The sequence below is a fragment of the Phocoena phocoena genome, chromosome 2 (genome assembly GCF_963924675.1).
Source record: "Phocoena phocoena chromosome 2, mPhoPho1.1, whole genome shotgun sequence".
In the NCBI taxonomy this organism is placed as follows: Eukaryota; Metazoa; Chordata; class Mammalia; order Artiodactyla; family Phocoenidae; genus Phocoena; species Phocoena phocoena.
Window position 1 is genome coordinate 28,237,148 of NC_089220.1, and position 18,598 is coordinate 28,255,745.

General features: G+C 40.3%; 1 protein-coding gene across 4 annotated transcripts in view; it reads right to left on the reverse strand.

Moving 5' to 3' along the window:
- Positions 1-408: 408 nt before the first annotated feature.
- The window catches only part of ZNF410 (zinc finger protein 410), a 40,793-nt gene continuing 22,603 nt past the window's right edge, over positions 409-18,598 (reverse strand). The window contains exons 6-12 of one of the 4 annotated variants that reach the window (XM_065871144.1): positions 17,173-17,323; positions 16,533-16,714; positions 11,091-11,180; positions 8,506-8,631; positions 7,604-7,744; positions 6,110-6,237; positions 409-1,211 (exon numbers count right to left, since the gene is read on the reverse strand). In XM_065871144.1, the coding sequence (XP_065727216.1) occupies positions 1,173-1,211; positions 6,110-6,237; positions 7,604-7,744; positions 8,506-8,631; positions 11,091-11,180; positions 16,533-16,714; positions 17,173-17,323 (857 nt within the window). In that variant the 3' untranslated portion in view covers positions 409-1,172. The remainder of the gene's footprint in view (positions 1,212-6,109; positions 6,238-7,603; positions 7,745-8,505; positions 8,632-11,090; positions 11,181-16,532; positions 16,715-17,172; positions 17,324-18,598) is intronic. The other 3 variants (XM_065871145.1, XM_065871147.1, XM_065871146.1) reach the window with 3 other exon arrangements.

Below are 18,598 nucleotides of genomic sequence, written 5' to 3' on the forward strand. Positions count from 1 at the left end.
CTCTGGATACTTTTCTTCTCACCAATAATAATGAAATATTCTCTCTCAGTAACTCTAAAGACAGGATGATGGTAGCAAGAGTGCCTACTCTGACAGAAGAACCTTTCTCATGTTTTTAAAAGTATCTTTCTGGAAATATTCAAAAATATCTGCTATTATTGCCACTTTTCCAGACTCAAACATGGTCCTTTTGGTGATGACAAGAATGATACTCTGATAACTACCATGTGGGTTTGCTAGTTGGAGATGAAGATGCTCATGTCATCTTCCTGAAGACTTCTGAGCTCGGTTTTACCTGCATGGACTCCTGAGGGTAAATCAGTGCCCTATCTTAAAGGGAAAGACTGAATTATTTTCTTAATCTCCTCTCAAAAGAAAACAAATTTTGTTTAAAACAAGGAGCCAAAAAACTGACTGGCTGTTTTGTTTATTTAAAGGAAAAACAATTGAAGCTCTGAATCAGGTGATTTTTAACTTAAAAAAACAAAAAGCAAAAAACAAACAACCTCTTAACATGCTACTGTATGTTCCATAAACAAAGAAAGCAAAGTGGCCAAGTAGAGGTGTACAGGACAAGATAGTACCTCAGCCTGGGACAAGCAGGGGTTCAAGTAATTTATTTTTTTGAAGACCAGTGGCAGAGAGTCTCTTACTCAGGTTGCTAAAGGGAGACTGTCACAACAGAACTGACATCATTCCCTTCTCGAAAGCAACAAGGCATCTTGAAAGCTTAACTTCTTGGTGAAGTTTTATGGTTGGTGGCAGGATTTAGGATTTAGTTCACCCATGTGAAAAGACAGCTCAGTATGGGATGAAAACTCTTCAAAGGAAAACCTCCCCTCAACAGTCTTACTGAGAAACTTCAGCCAACAAATAATCAAATTCACTTTTGGGAGAAGTCTATCCCAGAGTTGTGCAGTGGGAAGAGAGGTAGGTACAGTTACCCAGCCCACATTCACTGCTTTCTTTCTTGTCTGAATCAGATGGTAGTTGAAGAGAAGCTCTCCTACAGTCATCTTCTAGGCCAGGAAAGATGAACAGAGGCAAAAGTGGGGTCCTGTCCTTCTCAGATTCATTTTGGTTCTGGCAAACTGTGAGCCATTGCATCCTGTTCCCACTACATGCACTCTGGGATCAGGTAGAGCTGATCTTCCAGGAGTCAGCACCCATGCTCATGTCCGTCCTTCAGTTAAATCTCCTTGGTTTAGTAACTGTAAGAGATTAAAAACAAATCTGGAATAGTTACCAGTGAATAACAGGAAAAATAATTCATACTAAGTGAAAGGTTTACAATTGGGGGTGGGGAATGCATTGCAGGGGTGAATCAGGGACAGCTAGTTCCAAATCAGAAGATATGCACAGACTGATAGATTTCATTTATATACTGGCCTTGGGACAGCACTTTGACCATTTGATGATGCTGGCATTCCTACTATAGCAGTAAAATATCCTGATAATAATTATAATATCCTATAACCCAAACTATTATTTGTGTATCACATACTCACTAGTCAGTGATGGAGGAATCTATAACCACAGGGAAATCAGAACTGGTGGAACCAAAAATCTTACATCAGTCAGTTAGCCAAAGTACAGGCTGAAGGCTCAAGAAGAAGTAAAAGGAATGGAGTTCTACGTGAGAGCTACAACTCACTCATGAAAAATCCAGGGATTTCCTGGGCTTAAAATACCTTTCCTGTGATGAGGGAAGACAAGCCTGAGAGTCTCCAATAGGGTGGCAGCTACTGTGGACATTCTACTCTACATTCAAGGTTCCTGTTGAAAGGTGTTTTTGTATAATAATTGATGAAACTGGGTTCCATTTTATTATGAAAAGAAAATGAGATGGGAATAATACAGTGAAAACAATAAACATTGTTTGTTAAAATCTAATCAGATAAATTCTAGAGCTGGAGATATATTTATTTGGTGATCTTAATTTAGATGAAGGTAATTTACATAGTAGAATTCAATGGTATGGAATTTAAAGAAAAATTTTAAACTTAGAGAAAGAAACCACAGATTTCATTTGATACTGTGTGGTAGAGATTAGGAATGGTATATTTTTAATCTAGACCAAGATCCAGATGTTTACACTGTAACTTAGCAATGGCACTTTATGAGAAATGTTAAAGAATTTGTAATTTCTGTTTTCCTCCTTGTTTTATTTGGGAAACGTTCTAAGATACAGTCAAAGCTAACTGGCAATCACTTATACTGGTTCTTGAATTCAAGAATGTGAAGTCAGTGTGGCTATGGAACCCCAATTGGGATGACCTTTAGTCCACAGAAGGTCAAAAGCCCTGGGGTCTCAGCTGGGTCTGTACAATGAGTCCTCTGTCTGATTCTCAGAAGACCTGGCCACACTGAGGAAAAATCAGAATTGCCCAATTTGAACCATCTGAGTGAGAGTTAACTTGTAGTTTTTCATATACTTTCCATGATAATTTCTGACACTTGTTCTTGATTAAGTTATTTTTATTTTTAGATCATATTTACAGGAGTCCAATTAGAAGTGCATCAGCAGATTCTTACAGGTCTGATCTACAATGCATGGTGATCTTTAAAAAACAATTTGGAATGGGCATGTGTTGTTTTAAGGGTTGCTATTGCCTTCTCCTTCTCTGGCATCTGAGAATAATCCCTAAGGAGTCAATATTCCTCACTCACTGGAGGAACAGTCAGTACCTGGACCCCAGATGAGGAAGAGGATGAAACCTGGAGCCTTTAGGGGCTTATAGCTTGAAAAAAAATGAAGGTATTGGAGGATGTGATAAGCCCACCTTCAGAAGGAAAAGGAGGGGATGAGCAATGAAAATGCCTTGATGGGTGGAAGGTAATAATGGTATAGTAAAGGAAAGACAAAAGAAGTGAGGCTCAGACAGAAGTTATATTTGTAAATACATAAGGGTCCATGAGGAAAAGGTGATAGTGAAGGATTTTCAACTACATCTAAGGGTAGCACTTTCCTCTTGCAGTGTTAATATTTTTCTATTAAGCGTCTGAGGCTTCCACTCTGAAACTGGGTACACAGGACTTAAAGGCCCTTTGTGTTCTCCTGGAGTGAAGGCCAAGTTTTCCTTTGTTTTTTTTTTTAGGTAGTCTGTGTTACTGTGTCTGCCTGAGGCTGTGAGTGAGCATCTCCCAGACAAGGACACTCGGAAGCCAGCTACAGTTTCAAGAGAACAAATGTGCTATTACTGGACTTTCTGCATACACAAATCTGACCATGTCATACCCCATTTAAAACCATGCAGTGGCTCCCCAGTGCCCCCAGGATAAAATCATGTCCTATAAGGCCCTTAAAGAGAAGAACCAGCTTGTCTTTCCTGCTCTCATTTTTCCATCCCACACCAATCTTTCCATTCCATGTCCATCACACTCAACCCTTTGTGGTTCCATAGTCAGGCATGCTCCCTCTCCTTTGTACACATTGCTACCTTTACGCCTGTTAAATTTCTTCAAATCTCTCCCACTTCTCCATCAAGATGATTGCTATTCATCCCTCAGGTCTCAACTTAAACTCTAAAACTTACTCCCTGACTTCCCCCAAGACTAACACTACTACCCTGTATAAAAATTGCCAGTTCCCTGACCTGTTGCCCTTCCCATTCTAAACTCTCTGTACAGCACAACTCCAGGGGCACCATTTACATAGCTATGGAGTTATGAAAGGCAGAGGTCCTAACTCTGACTCTAAGCTCTTTGAGACAGAGATTATATTTTGTTTACTACTGTATAACTAGTACCCAGCAGAGTGCCTTGCACACATCAGGTACATAATATCTGTTGAATGAATTATCTTTATTCATCTGGCATTTATTTGGGGTAATCTGGAGTGCTTCAATTAAAAAAGGTATTTAGCAGTATGGGAGAGAAAAACTCCAAAGTTTCAAATATAAAAAAAGAAAACGTTGGAGGCTTCCCTGGTGGCGCAGTGGTTGAGAGTCCACCTGCTGATACAGGGGACATGGGTTCGTGCCCCGGTCCGGGAAGATCCCACGTGCCGCGGAGCGGCTGGGCCCGTGAGCCATGGCCTCTGAGCCTGCGTGTCTGGAGCCTATGCTCAGTAGTGGGAGAGGCCACAACAGTGAGAGGCCCAAGTACCACAAAAAAAAAAAAAAAAAAAAAAGAAAACGAGTGTTGTGGATTGGTATATCAGGATAATAATTTGTACTAGGTACAAAAAGAAGGGGATGACTTTCCTGAACTATTTCAGAGCAACCCAATAGTTAATGCAAGTATTTCTTTTATAGAAGAATCACAGTTAATAAAAGCAGAAGGAAAAAGAGAATAAGGTATCACTGTTTTGCAAGCCCTAATGAAAAAACAGATCTAGGCCATGATCAGTAATTGTTGCCAAAACTTTTACATAACCCACTGGTCAATCTTGAGATCAGTAAGAGGAGAACAACCAAATATCACGTGTCTCCTGATGAGATGTAGTAGGAAGCAAGAGTACCACCTATAAAATATTCTTGCCAAGAGGAAAAACAAACGGTAATCTAATCAAGCCTCTAAACGTAATTACCAGTTTTCAGGAAGTCTGTGGATAGAGAAATATATCAAACAACAAAAGGAGTCAATCAACCAAAATCAGAATGTGGGAAATGCTATAAGACAAACAACCCAATTCCTTAAATAGATAGCCATACTGAAAAAAAGAGGGGGAGGACTATTAGAGAGAAAGAGAATTATTAACCAAATGCAATGTATAGGCTTTGTTTGAATTCTAATTCAAACCAACCAACCATAAAAAGATTCTTTCTGAGAAAAAATTCAGAAGGCTAAGAATCAGAGGATATCAATAAATTATTGTTAATTTTGTTGGGTATAATAAAGATATGAAAAAATAACAGAGAAATATTTACAGATGAAATGTCTATGATTTGATTTAAAATACTGCAGTACAAATAAAACACCAACAGCAAACAGTAGGAAGGAAGTGATAAGAACAGTAGAGGGTTAATTGTTGAAGATGGGTGACAAGTACATGGATTCACTATACTATTCTCGTTCTCAGTATTTATACTCTTTGAAAACTTCCATAATAAAACATTTTAAATAGATAAACGAAGAGGGGAACAAATAAAGGAAGACTCCACAGGTGAGACATGTTCCAAAGCAGTTACCAGGAGAAGGTGACTTAGGAAAGAACCAAATACCAAATAGCAAAAACTTTCAATATAACATAAGCAAGCCTGAGACAATGGGTCGCAGTGATGAATACAAGGAAAGGTCCTGGAAGAAACATTAGCATGCATGCCCAGAGCCTTCTGATCCTGGATATCCTCAGAAATATTACAGAAAAATTGAGACCATTCAATATAGGAGGCAGTCATTTGAATGCTGTAACAGCGGACTGTGGTCTACAGGCTATAATGAAAGGAAAAGTGAAAGATACTATAACACCAAAGCCAGAATATACAGGTTTTGGCAAAAGCTTATGCATATGAAACGAGCTCATGAGGAAGTCATCTACCTCCACGACATAAGGCCAATAAAATATCCTAAGATTCTAGAAGCCCAACTGGTTTTCATTCTGTTTTCCGGGTCAGAGCCAAAAAAACAGAGTAAGGGGTGGCTTAGAATCAATCTAAAAGCCCCCTTTGATTTAGATGATGGTTCTCACTCAACAAGCAAGTGGACACATTCCCATATGCCCAGTTGGTTCAGCCTGGTATCTCCGAGACAACTGGCCCTAGCAAAATGAATGATAATTATTTCTAATGATTTTGTCACTATCTTTTTTGCTCAAGGACTACTTTGTCCCAGGATGTTATTTTCTTTATAAAATAAAAGCAGCATCTTCATCGCAAGTGAGGCAAGAACAGGAGGAGCGGATCTCATTAATTAGGGCATGTGTATCAAGGAAACTAGAGCTCAGAGTCCCAGCTGTGAAAGACCAATCTCCCAATTCAGCAGACCCTAATACTCACTCAGGTTCCTTTCAAACCTGGACTCATGCTTAGCTTAAGGTAAGATATTCTAATCTAAGTCTCCAGGAAAGGGGAATTAGAGAATTTTTTCAGATCCTCTGAAATAGATTCCCAATCATTCTCCACATTAATCTCCACAGAAACAAAGTAAGGGCAAGAGACAGTTTTACCTCCTGTGGATTTACGGCAGTTAAGACAGACACCTCATATGACTGCCTCCCTGACTGCATGGTCACCAAATGATGCGTCACATCAGGCACTGAAGACAGAGGACGTGGGGATCCTTCAGCAAGCACCTCTGAAACAGCAGAAAAATGTTTCAATGCAAAGTGAATCTACAGATCTACCTACCTACCTTCATTATCAAGTCTCTCATTAAGAATGCTTAAAACTGTCCCCTGAAAAACTGAATCCCACATTCCTGTGTTTCTTCCAAATTAATTCCTGCCTGATAATCACTATCAGTGAATTTGGAAAGTATTACTAAAGGGGGATGGGAAGAAAAGGCAAGAAATCTTGATATAACAGCTGACCATTTTTCAGTATGCCAATTTAGAGTAATATGGCTTTAGCACTATTAACCGGATTAAAAATTGCTTATGAACCAGGGAACCAGAGCCAACGCTTAAAGCAGTCACCAGTGATGGAAACAGTGCAATACGTGCTAGTCAAGAGCTTAAACCTGGCTCCAAAGTTCCTTCTCACTGTCTCTTCCTCCCTTGAGACTTTCCTCCTTAGTATCATTTATGAAACAGAAGAGGCTTATTGTGGAAGCACACTCTGGGCCTTGTAGGCTCCATATATAAGTTACACAAACATGGTCTTTATACCCAAAACTGACTGACTGGGATATGAGTAACGAAAACAAAGGATCTCAGACTTATTAAATATTCATCAGCAGAATCACCACGAAAATCTTTTGGAAATTGCTTACACATAAACCACTTAGCTCTCAAATAAATTAAGAGTACCTTCTAGGGGCTTTCTAGCTTATATTGCTCTTCCAGGATACCACATAACTTAACGTTTGCTTATACACTATCTTCTACTCACTCAATGTTGTTTCCCATATGTAAGTTTTGACTTCTGAACTAGATTTTAAGGTCCCTGTCTTCTACTTTTCTTTCCCATGGTGCCAGGTACACAGTAGGCACTGAATAAATGCATGCTGACCTCACCTGTTAAGTTTTTCAGAGAAGAGGGCCTGGCCTGTGTAACTTGGGTGAAATTTCTATACCAGAGAGGAGCAACTGTTTCCTAGAGAGCCCTTTCTTTTCTCCAGAAGATATGGCTTTTGAAGGTATGGAGAAATTGCTTTAATTCTCCTCTGTAAAACCTGGTTATGTTCTGTTTAAATATTTTAAAAGTTAAGTTCTTCCATAACTGCAATAGGAAAGATAGAAACAGTTGGGCTAGGATGCTAGGATTATGGATAATTTTCTTCTTAAAACTTTTTATTCTTTTGTAACATTATCTTTTCAATGAAAAAACTTTTTAAAATATTCACTTATCCACTCCAGAGACAACACAAATGCTACTCAATCATACCATTTCTACTCACAAGAAATGAAATTAATTAAAACCTCCATTTTGGAGAAAACCCCATTCCTTAGTCCCTAGTTGCAGCCCATTTTCCCCAAATAAAGGAGAGTTGAAAGTCTTACCATCATCAACTCCTAGGACAGAATTGGTATTTGGTAGGTTCAAGGACTCTCCACCAAGGCTGGGCTGAGAATTCAGAGACACCAGGTTTTTACTGGTTACTGAAGCCTCTTCAAGCAAACTACTGCCCATTAGTGGCTCAGCTGCACAGAGAAGAGGGTGTGAGAGACATACAGCAGTCAAGGCTGTGCCTGGTCCCCATTTTCCTTCACGAGAAGCTGGCTTTTTTTTCAGAACTAAGAGTTAACCTGTATCTTGGACGCCACCTCCTCTATTTCACTTACTTTTGGGAAGCGAAAATAAACCTAGAAGGGGAGAGTTTGAGCCTCATGGATAAATACCCTTGCTTATGATCAGCATCTGGATAACAAACATATAAAATGGGATGGGTGCATCCTTAGAAAGGAGTATTTAGAATAAAATAATTGATTAAGGAAAGACATGGAAAGGAATAATAATAAAAACGTATTATCAGATTTAAGCTTGGGTAAAAAGGGAGTCATGACTGATAAGTAAAAAATGCTTAAACTCTTGTCATACAGAAATCTTCATCACAGTGACACTCAAATGATGGTTCATGGATCAGCACCAGTTACCATCAAACTCACTAGAGGAACTTTCAAAATTATAGACTCCAGGATTTTACTACCAAGTAATCTCATTTATCAGGTTGTTTTGTTTTGCTGGGGGGGGGGGGAGGGGTGGACAAGCAATACACAATGTATGTTTTAAAAGCTTGCAAACGATTTTACTGTACAGCTACATTTGGAAACCACTAGTCCATCAAATGAGACCAATCTCTCTACCCAAAATAGAATCAGAAAATTTCCACATCAGACAGGCCAGTTATTTGGCTTTTTGAACCCCCAAAATATAGCCCTCCACTATACCCTCTTCTCCTTACCAGTTTGTTCCTGCTCTTGACTCCCAGCTGCTCCCATCTGCAAGTGATGCTTTCTCATGTGCACATTCCTGCTCCCACTCTGAGAGAAGGTCTTCCCACAGACTTGACACTGATGTGGCTTCTCTCCTGAAACACAGACCCAGTTAAGACAGGGGAGCCAAAAAGACAGGGTACATTTCTGACAGCAAGAGAATGGACTCAAGCCCTAGATGGAGAAGCCCAGAGGATGTTAAACTAAACATTAAGAGGCTACTCTTTCTCCCATGCCACACCTTCCCCCAGCCTCTCAACCTTCAGTACACAGAGGAAAGCTGGAAAGTACACCAGGAGGGCTTAGCACACTCACTGCTCCCAGCCTCCAGTACTCTCCAGACCCACTGTACTGCTGCTTCCACAAAACAACTTCTCTGGTATAAGATCATGGTAGACACAGAATATTTACTTCCCTTTTCAGATATAGTCTTCCATGGACCTCAAGGACATGCACTAGCCTCAAGGATTCCAACCCTGGATTCATAATATACCTTTATCCCGTTTCCTGCCACAACTCCCAGTCTTCAATGTTCACACTGGTGGTTCATCTACACAATGATCTGAACTATCCCTTAGGTCCTCAAGTCTGAAACCCTCAACTTCTATCCCACCTACCCAGACAACCACACTTAGAGCGGGGTCAAAAACTTATGCCAAAGAACAAAAACAAAAACAAAAAAAACCCTTATGCCTACAGGGGACTAGTAGATAGCAAAACTAAGTGAAATGACAAGAAAATTTCCAGAAGAGGCAGAATATAGAGAGACAGAAAGCTGGTCAATGACTGCCTGGATCTGGGGGTGGGAGCAGGAACTGACAGCAAAGGGGCACAAAGGAACTTTTGGTATGATGCAAGTGTTCTAAAACTGGATTGTGGTGGTGATTGTACAATCCTATATATTTCTAAAAATCACTGATGTGTATACTTACAATGGGTGAACTTTAAGGTATGTGCATTAATAGGTCCAAAAGCTGTTAAAAAATAACTATAATGGATTGAAATACAGTGAATATGTAGAAACACATGAATTCAAGATAATACTAATGAGAGAGAGAGAGAGAGAAAAAAAAAGCAGTGAAAATGACACTACTAGAAGTAACCAGAGTACCAATTTCTTATTCTGAAAACTCACAGTTTAAAGAATTACACATTTATCCTGCCTTTTGTGTACAAATTACCAAATAGCCCTAGTTGATAGAGACCCATTATACAGAATTCTGGCTAACAAATGTGAATGAATAATAGAATTAGAAAAATAACATTTTACAACCCTGCTGAAATAACGAATTCAGGCATCATTCAGAGATGAAACCATATGGCTGCTAGGGAACATTACAATGTGGGGATCAGGGTGTTACCACCTGAACCAACTGATCAATTTTGACAAGTAGGCTCTGTATGCCTCCTGATGTGATGCAAAATGAAACACAACCACCTATAACATAACCTTGCCAAAATCTTTGAACCTTTGAAGCTTTTAGGAAATATAGGGGAACAAGTTAAATGACAGAAAAGGAGGCAAACCAACAAATTCAGAACGTGGGATGAGCTACAGGACCAACTGACTCTGTTGTGCAATAAGTCTATAGCATGAAAAACAAAAAGTACAGATAGATCTAGATTCAAGAAGACTTACTAGCCAAGTATAACGAGTGGACCTTGTTGGATCCTGATTTAAACAAAGGCACTTTAAAAGACATTTTTGAGACAATTGGAAAAAAATTAAACATGGAGTGAATCTCAGATAAAACCAAGGAGTTATTGTTAATTTTGATAGATATGACAACAGCATTATTGTTATGTAAAAAAGTATTTTTCTCTACTTTTATGTATGTTTGACAAAATTTTACATAATAAAGAACAGTAAAATGAAAACACTCTACAAGCCAAGCAAAACACATCTGGAAGTCCACACCTAACCCATAGGCTATCAGTTTGCTATCTCTGCTTAGAATCTGTCATCATATTAAAAAACTGCTCTACCCCTAGGATCTCAGCTCTGAAATTCACATCCCTGACTGATTATACCTCTCCAACTCCCTTGCTCCCACTGAACGGTTTTGCTGTCTTCATGATAAATAACTTCTAGTTCCTTCTCCCCACTCCTCCCATTCTGGCTTCCCTTTGCTCCCCATGGCTAGCCATTTGAACAATTACCAGATTCCATTTTAGAATCTCTCTCCACTTCGAGTTCACTTCTGCCTTGGCAAGTCTGCTCTGAATAACTCCATGGACCATATCTGATGTAACTTATAAAGTACCCAGTGTAGTGCCAAATAAATTCGTTGATTCCCTCAGAAAAAGGTCTCAATTATAAAGCAGTTCAATGGCTCAGCTGAAAATAATAATAATTAGATATTTTCTCCTTGATTATATGACCCTTTGAATGCAAGCATCAAGGGCCTTGATTTCTGATTCTGTCAGGATAGGGAGGAAACTTTATGGTGAACAGTTTGTTTCTCTTTAGATCTCTTTATACCACTACCCTAACCTTTTACCCTTTTGGCTCTCCATCTTCCCTGAAATCTATGAATGGCACAGGTTCTAGTACCTGAATGAACGACCAAATGTTTTCGAAGACTAGAATACTCAGCAAAGGAACGGCCACATCCTTGGGCTTCACAAAGGAAAGGCTTCTCTCCTAGAGACAGAAAATAAGATAAAGACTCAGTCTTCTGATGAACTATTATTCTATTTTCCCATCAATCTTTTCCTGTTTCCAACAACTTACTCTGATTTCCTGAATTCACACTATATAATTTCAACCGGACTATCCAGCAGGTGTCACCTCTCAGTCACAGCCCTGCAGACAGCCCTGCCCTTTTCTTTAGAGTAGCTGCCTCTGAGCATACTTCCTTCTCCCTCCTCAGGGGCTGAGCCCCAGCTGCACTGAGCTACCTTCTTTGGTGATCCCATCCCTTCTGAGGATATCAGGAAAACAGTGTATACACTCTCAGGATTTTTACCTTACATCAATTCTCTTTAAGATTGAGTTTCTAGATCCATTTAAGAGTACAGATTTTTAAAGGTTATAAAATAGGGGGCTTCCCTGGTGGCGCAGTGGTTGGGAGTCCACCTGCCGGTGCAGGGGAGACGTGTTCGTGCCCCGGTCTGGGAGGATCCCACATGCCGCGGAGCGGCTGGGTCCATGAGCCGTAGCCACTGGGCCTTCGCGTCCGGAGCCTGTGCTCCGCGACAGGAGAGGCCACAATAGTGAGAGGCCCGCATACCACACACACTCAAAAAAAGGTTATAAAATGGGTATTACATAATCCCATCTTATAAAAGCAAACAAATAAAAACAGCTATTTAGTGAAAGGTACACAGAAAAATCTCACTATGTGTTAACAGTACTTATAACCTGATAGTGGTATTATGATTTTTCTTCTTGTGCTTTTCCATAATTTTCATTTTCTACAGCATTACTTTGTTATTTTAAAAATCAAAGATGCATGGTGAAAACTGAATGAGGTCTGTAGACTGACAGTACTGTTGACTTTCTGGTTTTGATACTGTACTATGGCTACATAAGATGTCACTTCTGAGTGGAAGCTGGGTGAAGCACATACAGAACTCTTTGTACTCTTTTTGTGACTTCTCACGAGTCTATAATTGTTTCAAAATAAAAAGTGAAAAAAAATCAGAGATGCAGTCCGTATCTCCCAAGGGTCACAACCTAGTGAGAGATAAACGTATTCATAAATGACTTTAATTCTGGTATAAAAAAGTGCTATATGCAATTATAAAGGGGAGGAATTCTTACTGTGGTAACTTTTTTTTTTTTTTTTTTGCGGTACGCGGGCCTCTCACTGTTGTGGCCTCTCCCGTTGTGGAGCACAGGCTCCGGACGCGCAGGCTCAGCGGCCATGGCTCACGGGCCCAGACGCTCCGTGGCATGTGGGATCTTCCCGGACCGGGGCACGAACCTGAGTCCCCTGCATCAGCAGGTGGACTCTCAACCACTGCACCACCAGGGAAGCCCGGTAACTTCTCTTTTTAAAGAAGCTGAATTTAAGCTGCTCTTTAAAGATGACAAGGATGAAAGGAAATTTCAGGCATAAGGACTAGTATGAGCACAGCCTTGAAACTGAGAGCGCCCAAGGCAAGTTCAGAAAACGACAAGTGTGAAATAAGTATATATATTGGTCTTTGCCCCAGCTTCCTGACACACAGCTTTAAAACCCTTGTACACAGGGGTGCTAGAATTTTTTGTTCTAACATTTAATCTTGGATCCTAGCTCCTGATGCAGAGCTCCTGAACCCCTTGTAATTTTTTAAGTGATATGAGCACTAGGATAATCTGTTGTTCTAATATTTGGTCTTTGACAGTGATTCCTGACACAGAATTCCTAACCCCTTAGAATTTACTGGGTGACAGCAGTGTCTCTTCTAATGAGGTGACTCTTGGTGGGCTCCTGGATGGGGGCGAGTTACCAGAAAGACCAAGCCATGATTAGAAGCTTGAGATTTTTAGCCCTACCCCCATTTTCAGAGAGGAGAGAGGGCCTGGAAATGGATTAATCATCAATCATGCCTACGTGATGAAACCTCCATAAAAATTCCAAAAGTACAGGGTTCAGAGAGCCTCTGGGCTGGTGAACACGTCTATGTGCCAAGAGAGTGGCACACCCCAACTCCACAGGGACAGAAGCTCCCGTGCTTGGGACTATTCCAGACTTCACCCTGTGTATCTCTTTGTCTGGCTGCTCACCTGTATCCTTTATCATATCCTTTATATAATAAACTGGTAGACATGTTTCCCTGAGTTCTGTGAGCTGTTCTAGCAAATAATTGAATCCGGGATGGGGGGTGGGGTGGGGGGGGTGGGGTCATGGGAACTCCAATTGGTAGCCAAGTCAGACAGAGGTTGTGAGTAACCTGGGGACTTGCTACTTGCAATAGACATCTGAAGTAGGTGGCAGTCTTGTGGGGCTGAGCCCTTAACCTGTGGGATCTGACGCTGTTTCCAGATAGTGTCAGAATTCAGTTAAATTATAGACACCCACCTGGTGTCACAGAGACTTGCTTGGTGTAGGAAAACACGTTTGGTGTCAGAACTGTTATGAGTGTGACAGTGTGAGAGAGTAAAGGAGAAAAACAGAAACTCAGCAAGTAAGGCTGGCATGGTGAAAATGCAGGAGCTGGGCCTTGAAGGAGGGAGGAGCACAGCTCTAGATTATACTGTTCTTTCAGACTGTACCACACGGTTTAATGTTTGTGATTTTCCAGTGGTCTGTAACTTTTTGGAAAGCATATCTGTATACTCACACTAACCCCAGAATGCCAGACACTCCAAAAGTCGCCGAATGAATGAACGATATATTCATACATATGACAGAATAAACACCAGGAAAACAGAAAACTGCAGTTAATAAATAAGGTTAAATGTTTAACAAGATGAACTCAAGAACCTCAGAAAAAGATTTCAAAAAAGATTCATCAGAATCTAGTGGCAGGAATCTCAACAAGCTGCCTTAAGTTAGATGGCCTTCCTATTTGGAAACTGAGAGGATGGTGATTTTGCTGCGATAAGGAGGAGGAGGAGGTTCAAGAGGCAATGCTGCATAATGGTTGAGCGTGAGCCAGTTAGCCCTGAGTTCAAATTTTGGCACTACCACTTACCAGTATGGGGAAGATATTTAAAACCTATGAGAATCAGTTTTTTATCTATAAAATTAACATAATACAACCTCAAAAGATTATTTTGAGAATTAGATGAAATGATACAAGTTAAATATATTTAAGCATAGTGCCTGGCACATAGTAAGCCACTAAAATTGGCAGCTTTAATTACTACCGTTACTACTAATAAATATCTGAGGTCAATTTTGACATCTGAGATAAAATGAGTTGTCAGCACTTGAAAATAAAATCCTTGCAAGAGCTTTGGAGTCAGATCAGAATTCAAATGCCAGTTCTACCATTTCTTAGCTGCATAATGTTGGGCAATTTACTTAACCCTCTAACCTTCTGTTTCTCCATCGATAAACTCAGTTATCTAAAGCATAAAGGTACCTTGAAGATTAAATGAGATAATGTATATGTGCTTGGTACATATTAAATTGCCTTAATAAATGCTAACTTTTTATTATTATTTTTTTTAATTATTTATTTTTGGCTGCGTTGGGTCTTTGTTGCTGCACGCAGGCTTTCTCTAGTTGCGGCAAGTGGAGGCTACTCTTCATTGTGGTGCACGGGCTTCTCATTGCAGTGGCTTCTCTTGTTCTGGAGCACGGGCTCTAGGTGTGTGGGCTTCAGTAGTTGTGGCTCACAGGCTCTAGAGTGCAGGCTCAGTAGTTGTGGTGCACGGGCTTAGTTGCTCCGCGGCACGTGGGATCCTCCCGGACCAGGGCTCGAACCCATGTCCCCTGCAATGGCAGGTGGATTCTCAACCAATGCACTACCAGGGAAGTCCTAACTTTTATTATTATATTAATTATTGAGATTCAGATCTGTGAGACATCCAGGAAGAAATGATTAAATTGAAGCCTGAGACTGCAATGAGACAGCACACTGAGTAAAATGGGAGAAACCCAAAATTCTGAAATTGGTCAACAGTTAGATTAACAAGGCAGAGCTAGCAAGAGTCAGAATGAAGAGAGAAAATCAGGTCACACTCTGAATAAAAGAAAGCATTTTAAAATATGTTCACTTTAATCAAATGCTACAAAGATGACAAGTGGCACAAGGATGAAGAGGTTACTGAATTTAATAAGGCACAGTGAATTCTACTACTTTCCTTAACTATTCAGCTAGATGTTTTTCCTGTTCTTTTATTCAAACTGCTTTCTCGGAGCAAGAATACTCTTTCAAGAAAGAACTGAGGGGCTTCCCTGGTGGCACAGTGGTTGAGAATCCTGCCAAGGCAGGGGACACAGGTTCGAGCCCTGGTCTGGGAAGATCCCACATGCTGAGGAGCAACTGAGCCCGCATGCCACAGCTACTGAGCCTGTGTGCTGCAACTACTGAAGCCCACGCACCTACAGCCCATGCTCTGTAACAAGAGAAGCCACCGCAATGAGAAGCCCGCACACCGCAACTAAGAGTAGCCCCCGCTCGCCACAACTAAAGAAAGCCCACGTGCAGCAACAAAGACCCAACCCAGCCAAAAATTAAATAAATAAATAAATAAATAGAAAGAAAGAAAGAGCTGAGAACAGAGCTATTCTGCCCTAAAATATATCCAGTGGTAATGTCAATCTAGAGGGAATCATAGGGACATGTGCAGAACAAAGGTGGCTTCAGCTTGGGTTTCACTTTTTAAATGTCATTTATTTGTACCTGCTATCATTTTAGCATGCAAGAATAAACAAGGAAGAGAAAGAGAAAGTGGGAAGAATAGTTACACATCCTATGGTAGTAGTCTGGGTTCAGTGATTAAGCTCTGGCAAGAGACTTAGCACAACTGGGCCAAGTGGCTTGGAAAGTCACACTTAAGCTTTTAGATTAAGAAATCAGGATATCTTTCTTTTGCTCCGTTGATATTAACATGCTATTTGACTCAGGACAAGTCACTTCTCCATTCTGTTTCTCAGGCTGTGAGGCTCTAACAACAAAGTAAACTCAAAGTCAGGGATTAAGCTTAGCTTTTGTATTTCCCCTCACCTTACCCCCCATTTAGTGCCTAGACCAGAATCTGTGTGGTTTGTGTAACTCAATAAATGTTAATGACCAAAACTACAACTGTGTTAAGTTTGAAGATATTTGGAAAGGCTCATTTCTGTCCATATATGATCATATCATTGGTATCAGTGATGGTCTTATATCCCTTCCTACTTAAGGCTACCAGAGACAGAAATCAAACTGTCCATTCTCACACAGAGGTGACAATAAATGTTACTGAAAGAACTGAAAAGTGCCATGAGGCATTTGAAAAAAAGAAATTTCATCCTTAGAGTTCTAGCAACAACCCCAACCTTCGTCTCCTAAGGACAGCCAGCAGGCCCTGAGCCAAGCAGTAGACGGCCTGCGGGAATGCTGGGGTGGCACACACCTGTGTGGATGCGCAGGTGGTTCTTCAGGTTTCCAGCTGTAGTGAACTGCTTACCACAGTTAGACTCGGGGCACATAAAGGGCTTCTCCCCATTGTGGGTCCTCATGTGCACCTTCAGCCTCTGCAGTACATAGAAGCTTTTCCCACAACCTGCTGCAGGGCAGATAAAGGAGCGGTCGTTTCTGGGGGGAAAAAAAAAATCACATACGCAACAATGCCTGAAAATGCTCTTTGCTAGAGAGGACAAGTCAAAGCTCCTACTGACTCTCAAGGCAGACAGTAAATCCCAAATCTAGATGTATCAGAATCACCTGAACTACAGATGCCCTACTTCTTGAAATACTGATTTCACAGGTTTAGAGGGGGCTTAAGCTTATATATAATTTTTAAGTTCTCCAAGACATTATGTTTTATGATGAGATTTGAGAACTCTTGCTCTAAGATATTTAGGTGCCAAATGTTTGAACAAGGTAAATGAGACAATGCAAATGTTTCTATTAAAGAACAAAAGACATCTTAACCACAAGTGAGCTGGAGCCCCTGCTTTCCTTTAATCTGTCAAGTGGGGGGACTTCTGTCAAGTTCCTTCAGAAGCATCAACTTTCTTAAGCTCCAAGTATGGAATCTCAGGTTTGCTCACCGATGAGTTTTGAGGTGGTACTTAAAGTGAGCTGGCCACACAAATGTCCGGTCACAGCCTTCAACTGTACACTTGAGCTTCTTCTCCATTTGAGGAAGGGGCCCAGAATCTTTCGGTTGCCCATCACCAGAACCAAGGTGGACATTTTCTCCTGTAACAGAGTCACATATTTATAATCTAGGGAAGGATTCCACTCAGATACTTTGGTTCAAACAATAAAGCCACTCCTAGTGATCATTAATCACATATCGATCTTCATCTTCCCCAGCTTGCTTTGCATTCATTTAACAGAAGTGAGAGGGCTCTATATCCCCATCCCCTTACTTAATCCACAGAACTACAAAAAGCCACAAGACTAGGCCTCTTTGGCAAATGTAAGAAATATCCAAAATGGTTTCATATCAAAAAGCAGAGTTCAACCTATTTTGCATTACAGATTGGTAAGGAAGCAGGTATGTCAACACCAAAAGTGGGGTCCTACAGAAGATGACTTAAAGCTCTAGGTAATAAAAACTTGTATTTTAAGGAGAAGCCGCCAGTCTGGCTTAGCTGTGAACTTACAGTAGTAATTTCTTTTGTAGATGGCCATTCTTAGATTTCTATCTTCTGAAGTCAATTTGGCTGTTTCTATCATTCTAGAGAATAAGAATCACCTTCTAATTTCCTGTACCACCCCTCCTTAGTTACAAAATATCTAAGAATGCAAAAACTCAGCTCATTTTCAAATTTCTTACCACATTTTTAAAAGTTAGAGATAATACTGCTCAAGTTTTTTGTTCAATAGAATAAAAGGAGGGGAGGAGAGGAGCATATGGTGCAGTGACTTTCTTAAATTTAAACGAAATCAGTTAACTAAATCTTTAAATAAATTCCAGATTAGCAGGTGGTGCACCCTTTCCTTCGTTTTCTTCAATTCATAGTTAGACATCAATGGAGAAAAACATTCACAACCACTTAATTCTGTTATAAACATATGGAGTTTATCTTTCCACTACATATACATTAGGAATAAGATTCATATTTCCAAATTTCCCTCTCAAGAGCCAAGAGTAGGATAATATGTTATACATATCACACTCCCGGGAACCTGACAGTTGATCAAAGGCAGTTTCTGTCCCATCTATTAACCTTACTTTCTTCCTGCCCTACATTCTCCTTGCTGTACTTCACCAAATGCTAATCATAAAACTAATTGCTCCAAGGTCAGAGCGGAACCTAAGATGCCTTTTGCTAGTTAATATTAATTAAATTGTTCTTTTTAAATATTGTCCCACATAGTTTTTTTGTTTGTTTAACTGAAACATGGGTAAATTTTAAACAGCACAGAAGTGCATATACTGTAAGGAAAATTTCCCACTAACTCAAGAGCTCCAGCTAATTAATCTCTAATGAAAGGTTTATAGAAACCCATGCTAATCCAGAGATT